This window comes from Balaenoptera musculus, chromosome 3 (assembly GCF_009873245.2).
Source record: "Balaenoptera musculus isolate JJ_BM4_2016_0621 chromosome 3, mBalMus1.pri.v3, whole genome shotgun sequence".
Classification (NCBI taxonomy): domain Eukaryota; kingdom Metazoa; phylum Chordata; class Mammalia; order Artiodactyla; family Balaenopteridae; genus Balaenoptera; species Balaenoptera musculus.
In genome coordinates, this window is record NC_045787.1 from 125186415 (window position 1) to 125204571 (window position 18157).

General features: G+C 42.2%; 2 protein-coding genes across 2 annotated transcripts in view; both read right to left on the bottom strand.

Annotated features, from left to right (window-relative positions):
* The window catches only part of PDE6A (phosphodiesterase 6A), a 67638-nt gene extending 49743 nt beyond the window's left edge, over positions 1–17895 (bottom strand). Inside the window, exons 1-5 of the mRNA XM_036847518.1 lie at positions 17853–17895; positions 17286–17806; positions 9476–9628; positions 8754–8843; positions 8063–8203 (exon numbers count right to left, since the gene is read on the bottom strand). Coding sequence (XP_036703413.1) covers positions 8063–8203; positions 8754–8843; positions 9476–9628; positions 17286–17759 — 858 coding nt within the window. The 5' untranslated portion in view covers positions 17760–17806; positions 17853–17895. The remainder of the gene's footprint in view (positions 1–8062; positions 8204–8753; positions 8844–9475; positions 9629–17285; positions 17807–17852) is intronic.
* On the bottom strand, positions 5173–5487 carry LOC118892707 (protein FAM207A-like). The gene has a single exon (XM_036847519.1). The coding sequence runs from the start codon at positions 5485–5487 to the stop codon at positions 5173–5175; it is 315 nt and encodes a 104-aa protein (XP_036703414.1).
* Positions 17896–18157: the final 262 nt, after the last annotated feature.

Below are 18157 nucleotides of genomic sequence, written 5' to 3' on the forward strand. Positions count from 1 at the left end.
CTTTTTTGAGATATAATTCATATAACCATATGATTCACCCAGTTTAAGTGTACAATTCAATGACCTTTATTGACTTTTTTCATAATGTCAATACTTCAGGTAAGAGCTTAGCTACCTGGGGTGGGGCGGTGTGAGGGGAAGGGGAGGTAGGTTCTTAGAGTGATTATAGGCAGCCCAGCCCACTTCTCATTGCTAGATTGTTCCATCTATTGGGGATGACTAAATCAGGATATTCTTGCTTAAATGTGACTTTCCCTTTTGAGGGGGAGTTCAAAAGAAACAGAGGGCAGAACACTGCAGCTCAGAGCTGTGTTCAGATCCTTTAAGGTGCAAACTGAACGCCTTAAAATGGTGCTCAGTTTGCACCTCCAAATTTCTTTTGAATTCAACTACTCAGAAATTCTTTTGATTAAAAAATAGAACCATTCATTTGTATGAATTCATTTGCTACTTCCTGAAGGAGTATCAAAGTGCTTATTGCTGGATTTAGCCATATTTGGCAAAATACTTGATTCAAGAATTTACAAAAATCAAATGGACAGTTGCACTAGAGCCAGAGGTTCCCTAAAATCAGTATATGGCCCAACTGCACCAGAATCACTTAGGGAGCTATTTTAAAGGCAAAAATCAGAATAATAAACCCATGAGTATATGGAAATCTGTTATATGGTAAAATGGCATATCAAAATGGTGGCATTTCAAAACAGTGGAGAAAGGGTAGACTGTTCTTTAAATGGGGAATTATGAGGTGGGCACAAAATTTATCCCTACCTTATACCGTAACATATTAATAATTTCAAAAGATGAGTGAAAGATGAAAATATATTAATCAAAACACAGGGATTATTTCAGACTATAGTATTAAGGTTGAGGAAGTCTTTCTTAAACAAAATTCAAAACGCAGAAGCCATAAAAGAAAATTTAAATCTTCTGTATGATGAAAGAGGCCATAAACAAAGTTAAAATATAATCCACAGAAAGGGAAAATATGGTTGCAGCCTATGTGACAGAGATATAGTCTATATCATAGATAAAGCACTCCTATATTTTAATAAGAAATAGACAAAGAATTCAATTTTAAAGGTGGAAAAATGGGCATATATTGCCCAGAAAAATCTGGGCAATATATGGAAGAAAGAAAGTTAACTCACAAGTAAACATATAAATGTATTTACCCTCACTTGGTAATCAGTGAAAAAACAATTAGAAAAAAACAATAACATTTTTTGCCCATTTAAGTAGGAAAAAATAAAAAGATTTATGATATACAGAATTGGCAGGGGTTTGGAGAAATGGAATTCTCATGCAGTGCGAGTGAGTATAAAATGATTTAGCCTTTAGAGGGAAAATTTTGGGAGAGCAAAATAAAATTTTTTTCTTGGTAATCTACTTTCACAGCTTTGTCCTATAGATAGCCTCTGTCAAGTGTGCAGGAATTTAACTCCAAGGTTGTTCATTATAGCATTGTCTTTAATTGCAAGACTATTTAGAAATGATTTAAATGCCCAGAAATAGGGGAAAGGATAAATTAATTATGGTATATCCATACTATTTAGAAGAATGAGGTAAATCTATGTGGATTAAAGAACAAAGAAAGAGGATTTCTACTCCTATTAATGGTGGCCAGTTTGTTTCAGACCAGTCCTCCAACTGAGAATTATTATGAAATCTGGACTGTATATGTGTATGTGTGCATATGTGTATATAATCATTTGTTTGAAGGAATCATAGAGCTAGCAAGGCAGCAAGGACTTGATGGGCCAAGATCCCACAGAGAAGGGAAGCCCAGAGATGTGAGCCTAATGTCTGATTCAGCTTTTCCTCTTGATCCCCTTGCTGATACCAAAGATGCTGTGGGAGCCGCTGGGAAGCTGCGCAGACTTACTGGGCTAGTAGGATAAAATTGGAACTCAGGGCCTGCCAAGGAGGAGGGACCCTTGAAATCAACCCAGGTTTCAGCCGGCCCTTCTTAAAGGTTTATACCCTAGGAGTAAAAGTGAATCAGAAACAGAACATCCCTTGCAAAAACTGAAGACCAGCTTCAAATCAGCGCAATCCCTGAGTGGATTCAGATGCTCTGCCTTTATCTCAACCGCTAGCCAGAAGTAACATAAATCCCCTTTGGAGGAATATAACATTGCCCAGAGTTTCAAATCATCTCTAAAATGTTTTATACATGTCTCTAATGTTCAAACAAAAATAAATAGTCATGTACAAGATAAGGATTAACTGAAAATCAAGAGATAAAACAGACTATAGAAAAACAGCCATAGAATATATCCACAGATATTATAGCTCTCAGACCCAGACTCTAAAATAACTGATTACGTCCAAGAAATCAAATACAGAATAGAGAATTTTAGAAGAGCACTGGAAACCTCAAGAAAGATGCAATGGAAATTCTAAAATTGAAAAATACCTGAAATTAAGAACTCAATAGATAGTTTTAACAGCCAATTAGACACAACTGAAGATTCATGGATCAGAAGAAATATTCAAACTAAAAAACAAAAATGTAAAAGGGCGGAAAATACAGAAAGGAGTGTAAGAGACGTAAAACATGATGAAAAACTCTAGTATATAATGACAACAAACTTAGAGGTATTTTACCACTGCATATCAAGATATTTTATAGAGGTACTATAATTAAGACAGTATGGTATTGCAGAAGAATAGATAAATATACCAAGGGAACAAAATAGAGAGTCCAGAAACAGACCCACTATATGGACACTTGATTGATGATAGAGGTATGATAGAGAAATATGGTCTTTTCAGTAGAACAGTGGGGGAGAAGGATGGTCTTTTCAAGTACTGGTCAATTGGATATCTATATGGGAAAAATTAATATTGACATTACTTCATGCTCTACATTTTAGAAATGTTAGGTAGATTGTAGAGCTGTATGTGAAAGTTCAAACAATAAGGCTTTTAGAAGTTAACATAGGTGAATATCTTTATCACCTTGGGGTCAGGAAAGATTTCTTAAATAGGGCATAAAAACCAATAACCATAAAGGAAAAGATTGATAAATTGGGCTACAATATAATTTAAAACTTACATTTATCAAAACATAAGATAATGAGAGCACAGTATGGGAGAAGATATTTGTAATGTTGCATTCAACAGAGGACCCATATCCAGCATTTGTTAAGAACTCTGACAAATAAGTAAGATAAAACCATACAATAGAATAAAAAAAATGGGGAAAAGACTTGAACAGGCACTTCACAAAAGATATCCAAATGGTCAATAAACATAAAGCTTCCTGGTCATTAGGTGACACATGTTAACACTCAAAGAGATAACACTACACACCCACCAAAATGGCTAAATTAGTAAGATGGCAATACCAAGTATTAGTGAGGACACCCCCTACATTGCTAGTGGGAGGGTAAAATGGTACAATAATTTTGAAAATCAGATTGGCAATATCTATTAAAACTATTACCCAGAGGAGTAATATTAAAGGTAATTCTTACCTTTAACAATTGTGAATCACTATATTGTACACCAGTAACTTATATAATATTGTACATCAACTGTACTTCAATTTAAAAAAAAGCTAAGGACTTCCCTGGTGGTCCAGTGGTTGACAATCTGCCTTCCAATGCAGGGGACGCAGGTTCGATCCCTGGTCAGGGAACTGAGATCCCACTTGCCACGGGGCAACTAAGCCTGTGTGCCACAACTACTGAGACCGCGTGCCTCAACTAGAGAGCCTGTGCGTCGCAAACTACCGAGCCCACGTGCTCTGGAGCCCATGCACCACAACTAGAGAGAAGCCCGTGCACCACAAGGAAAGATCCTGCAGGCCGCAACTAAGACCCGACGTGGCCGTGAATAAATAAATATTAAAAAAAAAAAAAAAGCTATTACCCAGAATTTCTACTCCCAGGTAAATACCTAACTGAAATGGGAAATGGGTACAACTTTGTACCAAAAAATATGTACTAGACTGTTCATAATAGCAATATTCATAAAAGCCCAAACCTGAAAATGCAAATGTCCATCAAGAGTAGAATAAATAAATACTTTGCAGATTATTCATATAATGGAATATTCCACAAGAATGAAAATTAATGAACTAATGCTATGAGGAGCAATAAGAATGAATCTTACAACCCAAATGCTGATCAAAAGAAGCCAGACGCAAAAGAGTATGTATTTATATGATTCCACTTATATGAACTTCAAAAATAGGCAAAACTAACATAGCTTTAAAGGTCAGATAGTGGTTACCTTTAGGGAGGAAGGGGTGGGAGTTACTGGAAAGGGGTAAGAAAGGGGCTTCTGAGGGGCCAGTTATGTTCTATTTCTTGATCTTGGTGGTAGTTAAGTGGGATGTTCATTCTGTGGTAATTCATCGAACTATTCTCCTGTAATTAGTGCTCTTTTCTGTGTGTATGTTATGTGTATATATGTTGTCTTAAAAAAATCCACATGTACTGATAAAAATTATGTTCACAGAACACTATGTAAAAAAGGCAGACTATCGTGTAACCCAGCAATGTTTATTTGTTTCATTTTACTTTATTTTTTTAAATTGAGTTATCTTTTTATTGTTGAGTTGTAGGAGGTTTTTTTTTTTTCCTTCATGAGCAAAACATCAAACTTTAAAAAAAAATTGAAGTATAGTGGATTTACTATTTTGTGTTAGTTTCAGGTATGCAGCAAAGTGATTGATATATATATATTTTTTTCCATTATAGGTTATCACAAGATATTGAGTATAGTTCCCTGTGCTATACAGTAAATCCTTGTTGCTTATCTATTTACATATAGTAATTCATATCTGTTAATCCCATACTCCTAATTTTTTTTAAACTTTTTCTTTTATATTGGAGTATAGCCGATTAACAATGTTGTGATAGTTTCAGGTGCACAGCAGAGTGACTCAGCCAGGCTGCCACATAACGTTGAGCAGAGTTCCCTGTGCTGTACAGTAGGTCCTTGTTGGTTATCCACTTTATTTTATTTTATTTATTTTTTTAAATTTTATTTTGGCTGCGCTGGCTCTTCCTTGTGGCACGTGGGCTCTTCGTTGTGGTGCGCAGGCTTCTCTCTGGTTGTGGCGCCGAGCGCGCAGGCTTAGTATTTGCAGCGCGTAGGCTTAGTTGCCCCGCTGCATATTGGATCGGTTCCCAGACCAGGGATCGAAACTGCATCCCTCTACAGCCACCTCTCACGCCTCAGCTTCAGCTTCTCCTTCTTGGGCAAAACAGCCGTGGCCTTGGCACCTCTCCTGATGGAGGTGGTGCCCCTTGCGTCCATGCCCAGCTTCTGCACCAAGGCACTGGGGTCTTTCGTGGTCCCAGCAAAGACACTGGCATTCATGAAGGCCCACTCCGTCCCCACGACTCTGCCAGCCGAGGCCTGCAGAGGGGCTGCCTCCCGTGTGGGGGGCCCGGGGCCGGGCGTGGCCTCCCCTGTGGGCCTCACGGCAGCCTGGTGCACCCAGGCCCGCAGGCCCCTCACTTTCCCCATGTCCCGGGTAGAGACCCACCTGGTTATCCATTTTAAAGACAGCAGTGTGTACACGTCTATCTCAAACTCCCTAACTATCCCTTCTCCCCACCCTTCCGCCTTGGTAACCATAAGTTCGTTCTCTAAGTCTGTCCATACTCCTAATTTTAAGAGTTCTTTTTATATTCTACATACTAGACCTTTATCAGACATATGATTTGCAAATATTTTCTCCTATTCTATGGATTGTCTTTTCACTTTCTTCATTAGCGTCCTTTCAAGCACAAATGTTTTAAATTTTGATGGAGCCCAATTTATCTGGTTTTCCTTTGGTTGCTAGTGCTTTTGATGTCATATCCAAGAAACTGTTGCCTAATCCAAGGCCACAAAGATTTACATCTATGTTTTCTTCTAAGAGATTTTATAGTTTAAGGTTTGTGCTCCATTTCAAATTAATTTTTGTATATGATGTGAAGTAGGACCCCAAATTCATTCTTTAGCATGTGGATATCCAGTTGTTCCAGCACCGTTTGTTAAAAGGACTGTTCTTTCCCCTTTGAATGGTCTTGGCACCCTTGTTGAAAATCAATTGACCATGGTTTTTATATGTGACCACGGTTTTTATTTTGCTAGTATTTTGTTGAAGATTTGTTGCATCTGTATTCTGTAGGGTTTTTGGTCTGTAGGGTTTTTTCTTGTGATATCTTCGGTATCAGGGTAATACTGGCCTCACAGAATGAGTAGGGAAATGTTCCATCCTCTTTTATTTTTGTAAGAGTTTGTGAAGGATTGGCATTAATTTTTCTTTGAATATTTGGTGGAATTCATCAGTGAAAATATCTGGCTGTGGGCTTTTCTTTGTAGGAAGTTTTTTTTAATTGCTAAGTCGATCTCTTTATTTGTTATAGGTCTAGTTAGATTTTCTATTTATTTTTCTTTAATTTAATTTTTATTTTCTATTGGAGTATAGTTGATTTACAATGTTGTATTAATTTCAGGTGTACAGCTAAGTGATTCCATTATATATATACATATATCCATTCTTTTTCAGATTCTTTTCCCATAGAGGTTATTATGGAATATTGAGTAGATTTCCCTGTGCTATACAGCAGGTCCTTGTTGATTATCTATTTTATATATAGTAGTGTGTATATGTTAATCCCAAACTCCTAATTTATCCCTCCTCTCCACATTTCCCCTTTGGTAACCATAAGTTTGTTTTTGAAGTCTGTGAGTCTGTTTCTGTTTCATAAATAAGTTCATTTGTGTCATTTTTTTTTTTAGATTCCACATATAAGTGATATCATATGATATTTGTCTTTCTCTGACTTACTTCACTTAGTATAATAATCTCTAGGTCCATCCATGTTGCTGCAAATGGCATTATTTCATTCTTTTTTATGGCTGAGTAATATTCCATTGTATATATGTACCACATCTTCTTTATCCATTCCTCTGTCAATGGACATTTAGGTTGCTTCCATGTCTTGGTTATGGTGAATAATGCTGCTATGAACATAGGGGTGCATGTATCTTTTTGAATTATAGTTTTGTCCGGATATATGCCCAGGAGTGGGATTGCTGGATCATATGGTAATTTTATTTTTAGTTTTCTGAGGAACCTCTGTACTCTTCTCCATAGTGGCTGTACCAACTTACATTCCCACCAATGGTGTAGGAGGGTTCTCTTTTCTTCACACCCTCTCCAGTATTTATTGTTTGTAGACTTTTTGATGATTAGCCCAGCAATTTTTAAACAGTTCTTCAGAAGATTCTAATTTACTGTCACATTTGGGAGCCTCTGGACTAGACCTAAGGTCTTTTCCAACCCCAGATTCTGCAATTCATTTATTCATTCGACCAAATATTTGGAGGGTCTCCACTGGGCTGTGTACCACACGCAGCATGACAAAGCACGCAAAATGAAACCGACAGGGATCTTGGGACTTTGGGAGAGGAAATCACATATCTAGATAACTCTGGAACTCTGTTCCAAGGCAGAAAATGATTAGCTCCAGGAGGCAGAGACAGGTAGAGAAAGAGCAATGGGAGAGTTGGTTTGGGAAAAGCTAGCTGAAGAACATGACTGGGGGCCAGTTGAGTCTCTGCCGCCTTAGCCAACGTGGCCCCAGAGCATTCTGAGGGACCAGATCTAAGCATATGCGTCCACTTCAATTGCCTGAATGAGCCCTGGGCTCCATACACCATAGGAAAGGTTTCTGCCCACCTTTGAGTGCATTTTCTGAGAATTCCTGAAGTTGGGAACTTTCTTCTTTCTGGACTTTCATCCTGCATGGAAACTTCTTTATCACCTACCTTTACCACCTCATCATGCCTTCTTCTCACATACTCATTTTTTTCCAACAGACAAGGGAAGATACAGGTTATTATTACTCCCCTGTGCCCTAGAATGACTTTTCCTCTTTAAAGGTTGGTAGTCCTCTCCTCAGTGTAAAAGACCTATGAAAATCTTTTCACAACCATCCACATCCTCCCAGCCTCTTCCCTGAGCACTGAATTTGTGACAGAAGTCTGGGCTCCACCTGGTATATATTTAACCTGTTCTTGGAAATGTCTGCTCCTGAAGCCTTCTCACCTTCTGCTTGGTCATGTCCAAGAGCCCCACGGAGTATCTGTCACAGTTGAGGAAGGCTCGGACTGTGTACAGGGCTTTGTGGAACTGCCTCTCAATGTCCGTAAGTTCTTCAAAGACTTTGCTCCCAGACCACAGTAGTATCTGAAAAAATACAAAAACATAGTCAATGTTTCTGAGGCACAGAGCAGCAGCTCACAATAACCAAGAGATACAATAATTGTCCCCGTTTTATAGATGGAGAAACTGAGGTTCAGAGAGGTGAATAACTGGGCAGCTTCTACTGGGTCCAACTCTTCCCATTTCTTTTATCTCCTAGGTTGTTAATAAGAATGATAATAACAAACATTGATTGAGCACAAGTGCCCTACATACATTATCCCATAATTTTCCCCATTTTTCAAATGGGGAGACTGAAGCTCGGAGAGGTTAAGTGATTTGCTCAGGGTCTTAGAGCTGATAAATGGCTTAGCAGGGATTCAAATCCAAGCTGCCTGACTTGAAAGCTTGTTCATGCAATCACTCTGGGGTACAGGTTTACAAACATCTACTACCTCATGCACCCCAGAGATACTGAGCAGAGACAGTATGAGGGTTCCCAGGCACTTTTATTATCACTGCCTTTCCAGTTGAGCACATCAGTGCTTCAGTAAAAGGACACATCCAGTCCATTCCCTTGAGTCAAGCCCTTTACCTGGCCGCGCCGAGTCTCACAGCTGTGCAAGTAACTCAGGTGGAACACCTTCATGATTATATTTGCAAAATTGAGGTACTTGAGAAGAATCTGAAAATCAAACAGCATGAGGGGAAACAGATGAGAAGGAGAAATTCCTCCTCTGGCCACTTCTACCATCAGCAAATAAGTCTGAACATTTTCAAAGCTTCATCTGAGACAGTTTGAGCAGATGGGTCATGGAAGGCTGACTCATAAAACGATGCATTATAAGAGGGAAAAACTCACAGAATGTAGAGTGTCTACGTTAATAGGGGTGTATTCATGAAAAATTGCTACTGTTTATTGAGTTCGCAGGCCCTGTGATAAGTCATTTATGTATGTTATCTTACTTGGTCGTCACAACTACCTCAAGAGATACTATAGATACTCTATATAAGAGATACTAAAAAATCATCTCCATTTTACAAATAAGAAAACTGAGGTTCAGAGAAATTATGTAACATGCCCAAGTCAAACAGATATTAGCAGAACCAGAACAATTATCCCTATGTTCTCGGCTCCAAAGTCCAGTATCTTAATGATTATCCTGCCCTGCCTTCCTCACAGAGCATCAGACCACTAACTTCTTTATGTTACAGATGGGGAAATCGAGGCCAGGCCAAATAGCAAGGGTCAGAGGATTTGTGAGCTGGGAGAATGTGCTAGCATGGCCACCCCAGCAATTTCTAAAGCATTCTTACCTCTTCATCTCTCTTGGTGAAGTGGGGCCCGTCCACTTTATTCACAGCCATGATTATGGCCACCACGTCCTTCCCATTCATTATGGGAGAAGCCAAGATGTTCTTAGTCTGATACTCTGTGAGGGTGTCCACGAAGTCACAGAAATGCTCATCCTGAAGGAAGACAGGGACAAGCCTGAGTGGGCAGATGCAGAGCAAAGACAGTAAAACAACACAGAGCCCCAGGTGCCCATGGTAGGGGTAGGGTAAGGGAGCTCCCCATTCTCTTGTTGACAAAAGAATGAAGACATTTCCATCTACTCCGCTTCAGCGGGGGAAGGCAATTAGAGATGATTTCTGCCCTGGAAACCTCCAAAATCCAGTAGAAGAAAGTCTGAAATACGACCCACTAAGGGCTGTGGAGACAATGTGAGCACAGCGCTGTAGGGGCCCAAGGATGGGGGCGGAGGGTTGACTTTATCTGTGGAGGAAGGTTTCGAGAAGGCTCTCTTGAGGTGATGGCAGTTTCGCCCAAAATAGAAACTTGAGTGCGGAAAAGACCTTAGTGAGCATAATAATCACAGTCACTAGCAGGTATCGTGTGTGGCGCTTTGCCTGCATCAGCTCACTTTATTCCTCCCAATAACCTGTGAGATGGGACCATTAGTAGTCCATCTTACAGCGGGGGAAACTGAAACTCAAGAAAGTTAACGTTACTTACTACTTGTTTGTGTGTGTGATTCCAGAACCTGCCCTCAGCTCTGCTGCCTTTCAGGCAAGGCTGGATAAGGACAGACCTGGGTCTAGGTCATTGAACCAAATAATTTGTTACTTTCAGCTTTTTTCGCAATCCAGTTCTAGCACCACACAGCTAGTCCAATGGATATCCCCATTTCACAAATTTTTTTTTTTTTTTTTGGCTAAGTTGGGTCTTCGTTGCTGCACGCGGGCTTTCTCTAGTTGTGTGGAGCGGGGGCTACTCTTTGTTGCAGTGTGTGGGCTTCTCATTGCCGTGGCTTATCTTGTTGCGGAGCATGGGCTCTAGGTGTGCAGGCTTCAATAATTGTGACTCGTGGGCTCAGTAGTTGTAACACGTGGGCTCAGTAGTTGTGGCTCGTGGGCTCTAGAGCGCAGGCTCAGTAGTTGTGGCGCACGGGCTTAGTTGCTCCGCGGTATGTGGGATCTTCCCGGACCAGGGCTCGAACTCGTGTCCCCTGCATTGGCTGGCAGATTCTTAACCACTGCGCCACCCAGGAAGCCCCCCATTTCACAAATCTTAATGGAAGTCCCACTTTGTGTCAGGCCTTAGGCTAAGCACTAGGGATACAGAGAAGACTAAGATTCAGGCCAGCACACAGATAAATCAGTAATAGTAACGCAGGACATAAGTGTTGGCTCAAAGCAGTGGAAGTACAGAGGAGCACACACCCCCCACTTCACCCTGAAGGCAAACATGGAGGCCAGTACAGGGCGTTGCAGTCCGGGTGGTCAGAAAGGGGAGACAGAACCCGAATTGTCTTAAATCCCAAAGAATCCACCTTTCTGTTTCCTGGTAGCACTGTGATGTTTCCCAACGGTCAGCATTGCTTGGACACAAGCCAGCCCAGACATGTACAGTTCATGCTGTTCTGAGAAGGGAAATGTATTTCATGGAGCCAATTCACAGAGCTTTGCTAGAACCGGGTGTGTGGTATTTTTTCCACAATGTAGAAGTTCAGAGTGTGGTGCTGTGCATCTGTTAATTTCTTCCAGTTGGAGTGGGATTAAATAAACAGGCACTATTGTCAAGGAAGCTGTCTCAAACCAGGTGAAGGGTAAAGGAATTAAGAGAAGCCTGTAGTGCTCTACTTGAATTAGTGTTCAAGGATTAAGCAAAACCTCTAAAGAGGCATTAGCCACAGGGGTTTTCCACGTCACTCTCTAAGGACACTGATGAATCCCTAAACTCAGGCCTGAGTGGGGCATGCTCAGATTCATTTCATGAAGTCAGTTCAGTCTTGCAATATTCACTTCCGTCAAGGAAAACAGTACTTGGGCCTTACCCTCATCTGAGGCAGATATTACTAAATCCACCAGTACCTTCTCTCCCACTGAGTTCTCGGCCCTGGAACTTTCTCACAAATAGTACAGCTGCCAACTGACTGGTGTTTGCATAGTCATTGTCAGCCTTATATTTTCAGCATATACAGTGTTCTAAACAACCGTGTCATAGAACCTCAGCTTATCAGAGACGGAGGGGCCTTAGAAACAATTTAGCTCCAACTGTTTATTTTAAAGCCCAGGAACCAGAAATCGAGCTAAGGAAAGCCCAAAGTCATTCATTCATTTAGTTAGCATTAACAGAGTGCCTTCTAATGTATGCTAGGCACTGTTCTAGACCCTCAGGTTAGGCAGTGAACAAGAGGGGTGAATGTCTTTCCCTAGTGAAGCTTCCATTCAAATGGGGTGGGCAGACAAAAAGCAAGTAAACAGCTGCTTTGAAGGAGAGAAACTGGATGATGCTATAGACAGTGATGGAAGTGGTGGCAGATTGAAGCTGCTTTGGTCAGTCATGGTGGGTAGGGACGCTTCTCCAAGAGGTAAGCGGAGAGCTGAAGGCTCAGAGGAGCCAGGAAGGTGACATGCATTCCAAGCAGAGAGCACAGAGAATGCAAAGCCCAGGAGAGGGCAGTGAGTTGGCTGATCTGAAAAACAGGAAGAAGACCAGTGTAGTGAGGGAGATTGGAGGGTAAGGAAGTCAGAGAGATGGGCAGAGGCCTTATCTGACAGGGCACTGGAGGCCACCGTAAAGAGCTTAGATTTTATTCCAATGTAATGCAAGACTGCTTCTCATTCCTGGAAACCCCAGCTCCTCTTTTCAAACATTCGCAGTGCCAAGCTCTGTTGCATCCCATGATGACATCTATTTATTGGATAATAATGATGTACTTGGCCCAGAGCCAGACAATTCATTAACTCTCACATCTGCCCTGTCACACAGAATTCTCTCCTTCCCTGTTTTATAGACAATTATTCCCCTGCTGGTAAATGGCACAGCCACTGCATTCATTCATTAATTTATTCATTGATACACTGATTGATTCATTGCTGGATTGATTCATTCATTGACTTATATTTACTGAGCACTGGCTCTGTGAGAGGCATTGGATATGCCAAGACCAGTAAGAAAAGTGAGTTATCAATGGGTTATCACTGTACAGTGGGGACATCATGTAAAACATGCACTCACAATTCAAACCATAATGTGAAGGAGGCCCCCACCGGATGGGTGATGTCCTGGGGCCCCAGGAGGGAGGGACTTGTTCTCTGAGTGGCTTCATGAGCCAGTCAGTAAACTGTCAGTAGCCGAAACCTCTCTGAGCCTCAGTTTTCCTTTTGGTAAAATTGGAGTGTTGGACCAGGTCCTCCACGAGGTTTCTTTCCGGCCTGGCATGCTGGGTTCCAGGTGTCATAGTGAGGGAAGGAGAGCAAGACAACAGATGTAAGAGTCTCTGGAAATGGCAGTGTTTTCAGGTTCAGTCTTCAGAAGTGGGATTTGTCAGTGTCTAGAAAAAGCTCATTGTTCTCCTTTACTCTCACACTACTGCCACACTCACAACACTTCTCACACTAGATGCGTAGGTGTTTTTTTCCACACTGGCCAATTCTCTGACACTAGCTGGGTATCCAACAATTCAGTTCAGTTCTGACACTGTTTACCTGGAGAATCAGAACCTACCAGTGAAAGGGTTCAGTCCCAGAAGACTGCCCCCACTTCAGATACCAATCACAAGTCACAGGTTGCCATCTATACCTCTGCCTGACTGACTATAAATCGAGGCTCCTCCTTGGGTTTGATAACTTGCTAGAACAGCTCATAGATCTCAGGGAAGAATTTACATTTACAGGTTTATTGTATAATAAGGGTACAGGTGAACAGTCCGATGAAGAGATACATAAGGTGAGATCCAGAAGGGTCCTGCGTGCAGGAGCTTCTGTCCCCCTGGAGTTGGGGTATGCGCCACCCTCCCAGCACATGCATGTGTTCACCAATCCAGAAGCTCTGTGAACCCTGTACTTTTACGGATTTTTATGGCAGTTTCGTCACAAAGGCATGATAGATTATTAACTCCATTTCCAGCCCCTCTCCCCTCTTAAGAGAATGGGGGATGGGCTGAAAGTTCCAAGTGTCTAATCATGCCTTGATCTTTCTCATGACCGGCCCCCATCCAGGAGCCCACCAAGAGTCCCCACATTAGAACAAAAGACCAATGACCACCTAGGAAATTCCAAGGGATTTAGGAGCTCAGTGTCAGGTGGTTCTATCACTCAGGAAATTACAAGGATCAGTTCTGTGCCAGGAACCAGGACAAAGACCAAATAAATATTTCTTTTTATAAATCACAATATCACAGCCCACTGGGAAAGGGCCATCATTTATTCATTCACTCAATAAACTGTAATGAGTACCCACTCTGTCCCAGGCACTGGACTAGGTCTGGGGACCAGTGGTAAATAAGACGCACAGGAACAAACAGGCTTTGTGGGCTTTCCTAAGGAGAAAGGGTAAAGAATAAATACATAAACAAATACCGAATGGCAAGTAGGGTTGCCAGATTTAGCAGATAAACACAGGATGACTAATTTAATTTGAATTTCAAGTAAGTAATTTTTCAGTATATCGTAAATCTTGCAGAGGGTGTACGGTAGTGTGAGCTTGACACTTTTTGTAGTTTTTTGTTTGTTTGTTTGTTTCCATTTTTGTAATGTAAGTGCATGACTTAGGCTTTGATTGCTGAGACATCCACCTCAAAGACGGCTATTTGGCTATCTCAGATAAGCACGCTGTCAGCCTCACACGAGATAAAGAGCCAGGCTACCTCCTCCCACTGAGGCTCCTTTGTTTTGAAGATCTTGGTTGATCTGATCATTTGGGGCCACTTTTTGTTTTCTAATTTCTCTTACCATGATTTAAATGTCTGCTCTTATGTTTTAAATTAATAAAGAGTGAGCCTGTGAAAGCCTATGCCTCTACCCTCAACCCCCATAAAAACCCTAGGCTGGACCCCACTCTCCCTCTCTACCTGAGACCTCCCTGTGTGGCCCCAGGTGTGCTATGTAATTTCCAGGTCTTGTAAGTAATAATCCTTTATTTTTTCAAAGTTTCCTGATGGTTAGTGCTGAAGGGTATCTTGCATTCATCATAAGAAACACGAGGCCTGGTGCAACCACAACATTGATTATTGGCAGTTTGAGACGGCACAAAATGCATACTAAAATAGTACTCTTTGTTTATCTAAAATTCAAATTTAACTGGGCATATTATATTTTATCTGGCAGCCCTAACAACAAGTCTCCCTGAGGAGATCCCAAGGATAAGTAGGAATGTGCTAGGGCATGGGAGCCACATTACAACCCTGGGAAACTCCGTTCATGGTTTCACATTTTTAATATTCAGTGATTATAAGCATGTCCCAGGTTTTGGGGGGCGGGGGTGGAGCTAAAGGCTAAGAGTATCACTTGTTGGTGGTTCAGGGATGACCCAGACCCCAGTCTACACCATGTTCCTGCTCCTTCTCCAACCAACTCCCAGTTTCTATCCAAAGGCCCAAATAAAGTACGATATCTCAAGGAAGAACACATGCACGTATGGAGGACACAGGCTTGCTGACCTGGACTGACTTCATTCCAAGCCTGAGGCACCCACCAAGGAGGCTGCATGTCCAGAAATCTTCTGGGGAAGCACAGCCATCACTTCCAGAGTGAACTTCAGGGCTGAGCAGGAAACAGCAAGCTGTTCCTTAGTGCAGGGCTCAGCAAACTCTTAGGGATATTTTAGAATTAGAGAACCTTCCTAAATCCTCAATCCCTCAACACCAGGGTCCATAGAAGCTTTCAGCACCTCTGTTCTCTGTTTTCCCCACAAATAGAATCTAAACTGAAAGCTCCAGAAGGGCAGGACTGGATTCTTCTCCAAATCCCACGCAGACCTGGTACAGCCTTCATCCCTTAGAGTAAATAGATCCTTAACAGTAACAACAAAATAGTAATAATATTAACAAGGAGGAGGAGCTGTCAGTAAGAGCCATTACTATGTGCCAAGAACTTTGCTAGATGAGAAATAATTCCCTCATTTGATCCTACAACAGCACTTAGAGAAACTAGGTCTCTCCCTCCATTTTATAAATTAGGAAGTGAGCCCAAATAGGCTAAACAATTTGCCAAGGCCATGTTCTTAGAAAGTGACTGAGTCTTGATTCACACCCAGATCTGACCTCAAAGCTTAACATCTTAACTTTCTGCCATGCGATTTGAAATGACCTGTTGTAAACTGCACTTCGTTTAATGCCCTCGTATTTTAGATAAGGAGGAGGTATAGAACAGCAGAGCAGTGAAGGGTGTGGGCACCAGCCAGAGTGCCTGAATTCAAATCCCTGCTCTGCCACTTTCTATCTCTGTGACTCGGAGAAAGTGACTTACCTTTTCTGGATTTCAGTTTCATCATCTGTAAAACAGGGATAATCAGTTATAAGACTGTGACAACCCATGTTGTCTACAGTTAAAGTCTAGAGAGAATTGAAGGGAAAACAGACTCTAATCCAGTTGGATGAGTCCTCAGGGAAGCCCCCTGGGTGCAGAACCATTACCCTTAGCCCTGGAGGGCCAAGGAGAGATGAACCCCAAGGGAGATCTAGCCCAGTGTGCTTCAAAGGAAACCATTTCCCACAAAGGCCCAGGTGTTAAAGGGATTATTGCATAATTACTTGATTGTGAGTCTTTTTGCCAAGTGTTTGCTGTGCATCTACTTTGTCCCAGACATTTGCTGGGTCCTGGGGTAAAGTGAAGAATAAGGCAGGCATGGTCCCTGGCCTCCAGGGCTTATTGTGATAGATGGTTTTAGGAAGGAAACTAACAGAGGAACCTGGGAGGTTCTCCCTGAGGAAGTGAACTTTAAGCTGAGATCTGAAGGATGAGTGGGAATTGACCCTGGCAGAGGGCTATGGGGAGAACTGCATTAAGTGATTTGCTCTAGGTGATCAAAGAAGTCTTTGTCAGAGCTGCCAGGAGAATCCCACGGAACCCTGGACTCTTAGAAGACAGAGCCAAGTGCTTAACCAAGTGGTCAATTTGACATTTCCGTGATGGGACAGACTGCCATCCTATGTCCCTCGATGCAAAGCATGAAGAAAAACACAACATTCCCTCTATGATATACCTGCCAGAAATGCATAGCCTGAATCTAAACATGAAGACACTTCAGACAAGCCCAAATGGAGGGACATTTCTACAGAATAGTTGGCCCACACCCTTCAAAAACATAAGCATCATGGAAAACAAAGATAGATCAAGAAACTGTTTCAGATTGGAGGAGACTAAAGAGACAGTGCCATGTGGGCATCATTGAGATGATTGGCAAAAACTGAATATGGACTGTTTATTAGATAATAGTATTGTATCAGTGTCACATTTCCTGAATTTGATCATTGTACTTTGGATATGTAAGCAATGTCCTTGTTCTGGAAATACACAGCAAAGTACCTGTGGTTAAAAGGATATGTTGACTTCCGAATGGGTCAGAAAAAATGGAGACATAAAGCAAATATGGTAAGTTGTGAACAGTTGGTGAATTTGGATGAAAGATATACAGTTCTTGGTACTATTTTTGAACTCTTCTAAATTTGACTATTTTTTTCAAAATAGAAAGTTATCAGTAAACAAGTAAAGAAAGAAAGAAAAGTGCCAAGTTGTCACCAGCCCAGTCTGGTGGCTAGCAGCTCCCCATCCCACTTGCACCCCAGAACCCCCGTGGAATAATGCGTCCCTGCCCTCCCTCTCATGGGGAAGAGGTTACCTCCTCTGTGTTGGGGACGTTCACGACCTTTTTAGAGAGTGCGACGTGGCCCACCACTCCCATGTCCAGGGGGAACACGATCTCCGAGTCGGGCACCACCAGGCACTCCTCGAGGACAGCATCCTTGTGGACGTTGAAGAGCCGGGTGGCCAGCTCCGCAATGCCATTTCGGGCCCTGTACATGAAGAGGCTCATGCGGTCTGCCTGCAGGAGGAAACACAGCTTCTTCATGACGTTGAAGATGCATTTCTCGGCCTGCAAATTCTCCTGAAAGTCCCGCAGGAGGTCGAAGATGATTTCACTCTCCTCCACGCTGCTCAGCGTGTGGTAGTTGCTGAAGTCCACGGCTGCCTCCCTGGGCCCCAGGAGGTCCGAGATGACCTTGGCCCGATAGCGGAGGTTGTAGTACTTTTTGGCAAAGCCGACATTGGAGTCCAGGAACTTCTCCACCTCCTCTGCCGTCACCTCGCCCATGGCTGGGAATTCTACTGCCTATTTCTGTGGAGGGGGCTGAGGCTGGCCTCTTTTTTTGTGACAAAACTGAGTCAGGATGAGTTCTGCTCCAACCCAGACTTCTCTGGGTCTAGTCTGTGAATCTCACTGGTGTGGCTGCAGAGGAGAGAGAGTGAGCTTGGGAGATTAAATCATTAATATTTCCTCAGAACAAGGATTATGAGGATCAGGGTGTTCCAGATGCTTCTGGGCCCCAGATGGGAGAAGGTGAGAGCTTTCTTTTCACCTTGGTCTTCTAACAGGAGAAGAGGTTTCTGCACAGGGCAGGAGGTGGGCTCAACTAAAAGAAAGCACTGAAACAGAGGCTGCAAACTGGCGGCACAAGACATCAGACTGTTATAGACATGCTTTCTCTGCCC